General features: G+C 40.8%; 1 protein-coding gene across 1 annotated transcript; it reads right to left on the bottom strand.

Annotated features, from left to right (window-relative positions):
- Positions 1 to 386: 386 nt before the first annotated feature.
- TRE1 (trehalase 1) lies at positions 387 to 10270 on the bottom strand. Its single transcript, XM_090009016.1, has 11 exons — positions 9685 to 10270; positions 7627 to 7746; positions 6278 to 6393; positions 4435 to 4535; positions 4258 to 4367; positions 3463 to 3535; positions 2257 to 2424; positions 2059 to 2152; positions 1700 to 1796; positions 1400 to 1613; positions 387 to 552 (listed from the first exon to the last, which is right to left on the bottom strand). The coding sequence occupies exons 1-11, from the start codon at positions 10233 to 10235 to the stop codon at positions 466 to 468; spliced, it is 1731 nt and encodes a 576-aa protein (XP_089865142.1). The 5' UTR covers positions 10236 to 10270; the 3' UTR covers positions 387 to 465.
- Between the last annotated feature and the right edge of the window lie 219 nt (positions 10271 to 10489).

Raw genomic sequence — 10489 nt, 5'->3', positions numbered from 1 at the left:
CTCAAAATGTGCTGTTAAAACCTACCAAAATCCATCAAGATAGACATTTGAGAAATGAATGAGAGAGAGAGAGAGAGAGAGAGAGAGAGAGAGAGAGAGAGAGAGAGAGAGAGAGAGAGCTTTACTTGTGAACATTGGCGTGAGAATCGCCAGTTCTATAAATAGCAATATGCAGAAGGAAATTGCATTGAAAAATGCAAGAAAATCCAAGACTAAGAGAGCTGAAAGAATTACCCTGCCAGTCTCATGACATCTTACTCTCCCTCCACTGCTCAAACCTCCATGACCTTACATATTGGCTCTTATATTTAATCTCTAACTAATTACTATTTTTATTTTGCTGAGCTGCGGGCGCTAGCAGGAGTTTTTTTGCCTGCGCAATTACCTTTTGCTACATATCTATGATATCTATCAGAAGCGGATATAGACAGGGTGAACATCCAACAAGAGAAAATCTTAGATAGTTCAAGGGCAGCCTATTTTCTCATCCTTTGGCCACCCAAATCCCTCCAAAAATGCCAGCACCACACCGTTGCTCCAACCAAAACCTGTCTGCAACACAAGATATTCACAGAGAAAAACCATTTAAGCAAGAATGAAGCATGAAGAATCCTTATGTAATTGGAAATCAATGAACAAAATTACAGTAACCAATTAAAAAGTGCATGAAAGTTCAGTAGTTGGAAATCAATGGTGTTTATCTGGCTTTGTTCAATCTTATGGACCTCACAAGAACGATATTTTTGGCATCAACATTAAGTCTCAATGGAAAACTACCTCATACGAGTAAACAAGCACAATAACTCAACTGTGCATTTTTTTATTTGTAGCAATGCAGAAAATGTTCGAAGTTCAAAAAAAAAAAGCAGAAAAATGTTCCTTTCATGGAGTTCCCCTCTTATTCATATGAACTATAAACCACCTCTGCTAAACCTATCTCTATTTATTAGAACTCCGGTCTTGAGTACCTTAGTATTCAATGATAATAAAGTAACAAACCAACCCCACAAGGGATCCACGCACTTAGCTAGGTAGGTTGGCCTAAGGCGTTCAAGTTGAAGGATGTTGTGAGTTCGATACCTGAGGCATGTGTCCCTTGCTGCAAGGTCGAAGTCAACGGGAAACTATCCCTAGTGGGCAGGGTGAAAATACCATTGAAGTTTTACACTGCCGACACCAAAACAGGGCCATGATCAACGTGACGCCTCTCTGCCCCGAAAAGGATGTCAGAACCATGACAGTGGTTTATCCCGTTTTTGGAAAAAAGTAACAAACCATTCTTTGAGGGAAAAAAAAATTAATAGAAACCGCCAGTCTCTTCAACTGAATTAGTTCTATCTAGGCAAGCTATGATAAAAATAACTGCCTTCAGAGAAGGGAAAAGTAGAGCTTCCCATACCTGGGGTGCATACTCTCCACCACCACCGGCCTTCCCACATTCTTCAACATCATATTTCTCATGCATCTTCCCAGTTTTCTTGTATGTTTCGTGATTGTTTCTGAGCCACCTCAAAGCAATACCTTCTGCTAAGATTCTAGCTTCTTTGTCTTCGGACCTTGATAGACCTTCAACAATCAAATGCTGCATAGGGGCCCATCCATTGGGGAAGTCCCTGTTACAAAATGATTAACAGAAGTAATAGTCATATACTAGATGGAGATTCAAAATAATATCAGATCAATCTTCACAATCACAAACCATTGTTGCCCTGAGTTTGACAGTGAAGTTGAGATTCCGCCAGCCTTTAGTAAGCCAGAACCAACAAGGCTCCTCATTGCTTCCTTCACCATGTCACCTTTTAAACATAATAATGAATAACAAGATTTCAAAGACGAAGTTTTTTTTCTCCTGCTATATAATAAAATGAGATAAAAGAAGGGCCATCTTTGAGAAACTGAGGCCAAACTATGCCAGTCTGCCTAATGGTCATTTGATAGGAACTATTGCTCCACTAATAATGAGGAAACCAAATTACCCTCCAAGTATCCAACAAGTCATCTAATAATTTATGTTTATCATTTCAAATGATCCAATTAAAGAAGCCATGATCTGCAAACCTGAACTTAATGCACCAATCCATAAAGGAACAAAATTTGAGGCGAAAATATTATGATTTTGATTGCCATCTTGCCATATGTGAGTGTCCTGATCCTGAAAATATAAGAGGATTACAGAGACATGGGTAACAGACAAAAAAGCTTCAAACAACACGAGGTGCAGTAATTAAGATCAAGGAAGTGTTAACCCTGACACACCTCTGAAGTACTTATATTGCCAAGCCAATAATCAAACCACTGGCCCTTCTCTGCATTCCAGAAGACTGAATTCATTGCTACAATCCGACGTTTAGAAGCTGCTTCAAATGTTTCAGATATAGAAGTTCCCCCCAGGATTCTTGCAAAATGTGCCAAGTCAAGCTCCATCTGTGACAGACAAAAATACAAGAAGTCTTAGGAAGAAACAATTTGCTTTGATTGGAATATTGATGAAGTCAAGAACATAAGACAAAGCATGACAAGAAGGGAGAAAAAAAAAACAATGCCATTTCCAAACAATACTAATATATTATTTTTTATCAAACAATATTAATATGTTAGAAAAAAGGAGGTTTTCTAAAGACTCCTTGAGCACCTGACAGGTTGCTCTGGCTTAGAGGTTTAGTACAATGAAAAGAATTCAGGTGAAAAAAAATGCAGAGCTTTTAGTTTACCAATGTGACAGCAGTGAGACAGATAAACCGAAAAAATTAGTTGGACAGGGAATAACGGACTAGTGAGACTGATGGGGATGGATATCCGAAATATCTTAGTACGAGGATTTTCTTGGCAAGGGAAAATCTTGCAATAAATTCAAAACTTTTGCTTTTGTTAAAAAGTCTCAAAAAAATATCAGCATATATAAGATGCAAATTAGAGATATATAAACAATAAAGATAAAACATAAAAAAAGTGCTAATATCACAGCATTATCATGATGAAATTGCATTCTTTCGAAAATCTATTATATTTCTATGATTCTTTTGTTTTCTATTTTTTTTATTGGCAGCATGGGGAGAACCTGTGGGATATGGACCTCAGTCATGAGTCCAACTGCATCATCCAGCTATATCATTTCACCATATCAATAGTTGAATACATCACAATATATTCCCATGATTCTCAAAAGTATCACTAATATCTGTGAGGCTTATTGATCAAAATACTTCGCCTTCATTTACTGTTGTAATTTTTGTTTTAGGTGTGACCGAGCTCTCTCTCTCTCTCTCTCTCTCTCTCTCTCTCTCTCTCTCTCTTGTTCATTCGTAGATAGTCTATACATTTTAGATTCCTTCTATCTACTGGCTAAGTTACCTCAAATCCATAACATGCATGGTACAAGGCTCCATAGTAGCTTGATGAACCGTGATACATTCTTAAAGTGTGAAACTTCGCTAATGAGATTCCTAGATGAAAAGAACATACCTTTAAAATAAACGTATTGAGGTCCACTGGTATTATTGATGTTGTACGCAATGTTGTGAGGTCGGATGGATCACTGCATTAAGAAAAAAAAATGTAAGGACAAATGTAACAAAAAAGAAAAAAACAACTATAATCACCAACTTCCTAAAACTCCTACATTGCTTGTGAAAACATCAAGTTATGGAGTTTCACTCCTAGAAGTTGGCCAAGATGCAGAAAGACATCCATACCCATTTTAAGATATGTTTGTCTCAACACTTGAATGGACCAAATATCAGCTATCCTAAAAGAGCATTGGAGATGGCACCGACCATTTGAAACTATGAAAAGCATCCATTTCTCCCAACACTGGTGTCTATTTCAGCAATATGAGGGTTTTTTTTATTTTTGTTTATGTAGCATGGAGAAACAACTGTTCTGGTTTGAACTCCCATACTGGTCGATAGGTGTCACATTGACCATGGACTTGACTTGGTTGTAAAACTGTACGAGTGCTCCCTCATGTCCACGGGATAGTTTCCCATTTGGTTTAGGCCTTGCAGCGAAGGACTCACACTCTGGTTGTCAAACTCTCGACCTCCTTCAATTTGAAAGCCTTAAGTTGACCCACCTAGCTGGGTGCGCAGAGTTCTTGTGGGCATCAATTTGAGGAATTCTTAAACATGCACTTTTGGCTTTTAGTTAGGAAGCCTAAGAACTTGAGTTTAATCTTATAGAAGTGAAAAAAAAAATTGCAGTAGATGCACAAAGCCTTCCTGCCCCAACAAAACGATGCAAAGATAGAAGAAAAACTACCTCATCCACCGAGTGCTGAAATCCCAACCAGATTCAGCTGCCGAAGCCAATTCGTGGTAGAACTGCTCCTTTTCGCTAACAGTTGACAGTTTGGAAGCAGACTCCTCGTCCTGTAAAAAATCATCAAATATCAACACCAATGCATGATTTCTGTTTGAGCTGAATGGCAGCACCAACAATTGTTGCAGACTCCGGTCTAGGCATGTTCCACATTGCGTTATATCTGTTTAACGTATGGTTGCGTCCTTGATCATCCTGAATTATCACCTTGTGGATTTCTGCAAGTGGAGAAGCAACCCTTGATTAGTAGGTCAGATCAATGTTGTCAGTATCAGTGCGTATCGGGGGGCGATACTTATAGTATTGGCAGAGAATCGATACGCCTTCACCTCTTGAATCGGCTATATTTTAATAAATGTAAAAAAATACTTAAAATTAATTTTTAATATTATTTTAATAACTTTAACACATGTCTGATTAACATGTAATATTTTTTAATTTCTTTTTGGCCGATTCAGAACTATTCACTTGAGTATGGGTATCGGCCGATTCCCGTGAATCGTTGGCCAAACGATACAGGGCGATACTTGGGTCAGATCGCTTAGGTATGCAGATCCAGTAATCAAGGTACCTCAAAATGCAACACGCGTCCATCGCTTTGCCCGTACGCCATGAATGTCGTTATGTGTGACTGAACATAACAGTGACTTTTAAATGGCTGCCGATTCAATTCCAGTCATCCCCCATGTCATCCCTATCTTCATACTCATCATAGGATCTCACTGATGCAAGCTGTTTTGATCAAATCTGACCCCATAGATGTGATCTACATGGTTAATTTAGCGATATCAAACCTTTGTATAGGATTTTATAGCGATTAAAAAATTAATGGGGTTATAAACAATGTTGTCAGTATCGGAATCAGACCTGTATTGTTTGGCCAACGAATTCAGGTGAATCGGGCCGGCGATACCGATTCTCAAGTGAATCATTATGAATCGGCCATAAAATAATTAAAGTGTCAAACAGAACGTGACACGTGTTAAAGCTATTAAAATAATTTAATTTTAAGCTAGTTTTAATATTTATTAAAAAATAGTCAATTCAGGTCTGTATCGTATCGATTTTTTGGTGATACGATACCTATAAGCACCAACAACACTGGTTATAAACATGCCGATTTTTGTTGATTTAAAAAATCAAATTTTTTGTTAAAAAAAACAATACAAACATTAATTTTTATCAAATTGACAATACTGAATCCATCTATGAGGTCATGTTTGATCAAAATGACTTGCAACAATGAGATCCTGTATGGGGGTATGATGGGGATAGTAACCCAACTGATATTTAGGGGCTTTCAAAAGAAATTCACAGTTATTTTAATGATACCAGTAACTTTTGAAAATCGCTTTTCTGTTCAGTTTTTTTAAGAGAAAAAACATTATGTTTAGCGATATTCAAGATTGCTAGGATGTTTAGCGACTTGTAAAAAGTGCCATAAAACAATGTCTGTGGTGTGTGGTAGAGTGCAAATGGGCTCGATTTGGACCTGATCCTGTCATATCTGAATCTGAAATGCAAACAGTATATCTAAATATGGATACGGATCTGAATCAGATCCAAGTAGGTTAGATTGAATCCGATTTTGAAATACATGTGGTAATACTGGATTCGAAAATAAAAAGAACAAAACAAGCTATTTACGTGTAAAAAACGCATTCGGGTCAGATTTTTTTTGGATCAACTCGAGATCCAGATTAAAATGCTGATCCAAAACAGACCTGAATCCAAAAGTGATCCGAATCCACATTCAGATTTTACTTATGGTATCCAAAAAAACATGTCGGACTCAGATCAAATATCCGACTATATCCAATCCATTTGCAGCCCTAGTTTGTGGGCATCGTGGGGGCTAATGCAGAGGAGATGTATTGCACTTGGGGGGCCCAAGTACCTTGCTAGGGACTCGGCCAGATCATGGGATGCCTAAATGCATGAGGTGGCTTAAATGGCTTACTCGAATTCCAAAATCCGTGTTCCTTGAGCAAAGACGGGAATGCTTTTTTCACAAGATCCAGATCTCCTGTTCTGTCGTAGATCTCCATCACCATTGAGCTAAGAAGTGGGGGTTGGCTGCATAAATTCCCCAAAATTGTCACATTCAGACTTGGAAAAACAACGCAATTGTAAAAATGTGAATAATGAAAGTTCTACACTATGCACCACAAAATCAGATTTATGTGGGTCTCACTATATATTTCTCAGTCATGTTTGTTTCACAGTTTACAGATAAAATGCCCTATTTCCTATGAAATAGAGCTTCTTTCATGGGAAAGGCATGAAACAAACGCCGCTCCTAGGTTTAACCAATACATCAGGTTTATATAACATAAAGCAGCTTTGGCTACAAAAGGCATGAGACACGTGACCAGCATATGGACCAAAGAACGGTCTTGTGATTCCCCGTAGTTGATGCAACGCACCTTTTTTTCTGAAATTATTTATTATTTGTCAAACGACTCCTAACGTAAACGAGAGCGTAGTCCAAAATATAATTGATTCTGAAAATATTGCAATACTATCAAACTGTAAATAAATTCACAAAATGATATTAAAGCAAAATATTAAAAGCTCCTATACATCACGATATTATCAGTTAATTTTATTGTTTTTACTTCTTTTTCTATCAACTAAACCTACATTTTCTTGAGAAATTACCTTACTGAGATATAACGGAGACAAGTATTTGTGACAGTGAAAGATAGTAGGGACCTCGCAGGTCTGTTGACCATATGACCTTATCCCAATCAAAGTACATTACAGGAACAGCCAGACCTCAAGATATAATTTTTTTTTATAGGCAAGCTGGGGTTAGGCAGACCCCCACCAATTTCACAACATACCATTGGGTTTTGAACTTGCAACGTCCCAGCACACTGTGACGTGCATAAGAAATAACTGTAGTTACGATCATAGCGACAAACGTTAAAAACCGCAAAATATCGTTTTTGAAAAACTCTTGAGAATTTGAAAAATTTTCATAAATCTAGCATTTTTTTGTCTAAATCTTGGCAATAAAAAATAATTTAAAATTTATAAAAATTATTAGCCGTTTAAAACGTAAATATCGCATATAAATCCTGGTATTTATGTTTTTTTCATAAATCTCAAGATATTTTGAAAATCTCACGAGAAATTGCCGTTTGAAACTTTCAGGCAATTTCTCGTGATATTATCACGAGATTTTCATAAATCTCGCGATATTTGTCACTGTGAACTACGATTGTAGACTAACCATTGAAACCCAATCAGCAAAAGATTACATGGTGAAGAAGCATACATAAAATAGATCAAGAGACATCATACCTCCTGTTGGTATAGTAGCTTCTTGAACCATTGAGGACGAATCCATATGCCTCTATCATGGAGATGAGATTGTGCACGATTGACTTTGCTGTATCATACATTTTGCTCGCTAGCAAGCCCCTGCAAGTTGATTATGTCAATCCAATGGCTCCAAAAACAGACAGGTGGCAAGTCCGAATCCAGATCTAAAGTAGATCTGATTAGGACTGTCAATGGGTTATGTTTGTATCCGGTACTCTACCCGAACCCTTGGATCTGAACATGAAAAATGCCAACCTTAACCCGACCTAAGTAATATGCGGACAGGGTTTGAGGTATGATTTTCGCTGGATATCCAACCTGACCCAACTTGATCGAGTGTTTCATATATGTTTTTTTACTGATAATAACTCCTTAAATTATACGGGTCTGGGTTTGGATTTTATTTTCATGTCTCAACAAAACCCAAACTCGGCAATTAATTATTGAGATGAGATCAGGTTAGGGATGGCAATGGACCAGGGCGGGGGTCACAATGAGCTTTAATTATTTGAGTGGGTTCGGGTATACTTTATTCCCTGTTTTTTTTCGGATGGACGGCATCATTTATTCCCTATTTGATGGATTTGTTCATTTTTTAGATGAACGACAACCAAGGCACCTCTGACGGACCTGGGTTCGGGTATACTTTAATGGATTTAATACTCGACCCCTTGACAGCACTAGATCCAGGTAAAAGAGTTGAATCTGGGCCAAAGTTTTAAATGTTATCATTGGATCAGATAAAAAGGAAAACAGATGGTGCAATATACAAATATCCGAGTACCGTTCCGACAGAAAGTACTGATCCATGTTACGATCAGAACTAGGAAATATTTGATCATTTGATCCAAATCTCGTGCGAGTATACGACTGGATCTTATTTCAAGATTGATACAGTACGACAGTGTGTTAGATTCGGATCATGGATCCGTATGAATCTGATCCGTTAGCATCCATCCGAGAACCCATTCAGCAAACGAGTCCGACCCCCCTCCCCTCTCGGGAAACATTACCGCGAAAAGAGGGGGCGACGTTGATTTTGGGGGCCTCCTAAAACGCGAAAGGAGGTTCCCCCATTTGCATCGCTGTGGTGGGCCCTGCAAAAATGGATGAAATTCTAGCATTTTTGCGAAAACCCTCGGTTTTTTGCGATATGCAGACAGGCCTTAAGGGTGCGTTTGCTTGTCACCTTCCGAGAAAAAGGAATCGGACCACCCCTCCCACAGAGACTGAATCCGTGGAAATGGGGTTCAGCGAGAAAAGCAGCGCACTGTGGGGCCCACGAAAATGGCAGGGGCACCTATGCATTTCCGCTAGGGGTGGCAAAACCTGACACGACCCGCCAACCCGCCTCTTAGGCGGGTTCGGGTTGGGCTTAAGCCAACCCGTTTAATAAACGGGTCGACCCGCGTAACCCGTTTATTAAACAGGTCGGGTTCGGGTTGGGGGTATGCCAACCCGGATGACCCGTTTAATAAACGGGTTAGGCGGGTGGGTCAACCCGCCAAACCGACCCGTCAACCCGCCAACCCGACCCGTCAACCCGACAACCCAACCCGTCGACCCGCCAACCCAACCCGCGAACCTGAGAACCCGTTTACCCGACCCAACCCATTTATTAAATGGGTTGGCGGGTCGTGTCGGGTTACCCGTTTATTAAACGGGTCGGGTTCGTGTTTGCCACAGCCGACTCGTTTAATAAACGGGTCGGGTTCGGGTTGAGGTATGCTGACCCGCCAACCCGTCGGGTCGACCCGCCAACCCGACACGATTGCCACCCTAATTTCCGCGGAACCCACCCTTTTTCCGTGACATGAAAACAGGCTCTAAAGTCTCTGACCTCCTCTTGTGGGCCCCACGTGCCCCCGGAGCCAACAAGAATAAAGTGCTAAAGACATAAAAAATCACCGGCCCACACCATCCGAGACGTCGATCACAGACATGAACGGTTGAGACGCAACTTCTCGGACCAGTGTGGGACCCAGAGGATGAAAACTATTCTACAATGAAAGAAACTGTACGACTGGGCCCACTCACCTAATAACCCAGTAAGAATCCCAATAGTAGACCTCTCTGAACCGAGAACCGGGAACGATAACCGGTTCGGGAAGCGGAAGCAGCGTGTGACACTCCGGTTCGGAGACGACCCGGTCGGATACCTTCCTGGTGAGATCCTTCCACAGCGAATGGACGTCCAGCGCCCACCTCCTCACCTCCCGATCCTCCACCAGCGGCAGAAACCCCGCCGGCTCCTCGACGAAATCCACCGGCTCGTGCCGCACCAAGTCGCTGCCGGCCTCGTCGAAATACGCCGCGACGAAACGCTCGAGGTCGTGCGTGGTGACCGATCCATTCTCGAGCCTTGGGAGATTCAGGAAGGCCGATCTCGTCGATCCGAGGTCGAACTTCAGCGGGAGATCGACGTAAAGCTTTGGATCGAAGCGCGAGGGGGCGAGGGCCGCTCGCGCAGAGGACTGGATTTCTTGAAGGAAAGAGAGCAAGGGAGAGGAATTGGAGGAGGAAGAAGAAGGCAGAGACATGGCGAAGGAGGGGAGGAACAGAAGGAAGAAGGAGATCGGCTTCGCCATAGGGGCCTTGTATTTCTTTATTAATACAAAACCCTATTGCCAATTTTTGAAAGGTTGGAAAACGTTGTTTCCACTTCCCAGTACAAATTAAGAAGGAAAAGTTTCTAACTGCAAGCAATCGGATTCTGCCACGTGGCAAAAAGCGAGTCCACGACAACTTGAGACCATCGGAATTCAGACGTGGCGCTGACGAGCCGGATCAGGTCGTGACACCGACGGGTCGTGATGCGTGCGTACATAACCTGGGTTTTCTG

Source organism: Nuphar pumila, chromosome 6 (genome assembly GCF_984573655.1).
Source record: "Nuphar pumila chromosome 6, dmNupPumi1.hap1.1, whole genome shotgun sequence".
Lineage (NCBI taxonomy): Eukaryota > Viridiplantae > Streptophyta > Magnoliopsida > Nymphaeales > Nymphaeaceae > Nuphar > Nuphar pumila.
This window is presented reverse-complemented; position numbering and strand designations above follow the sequence as displayed.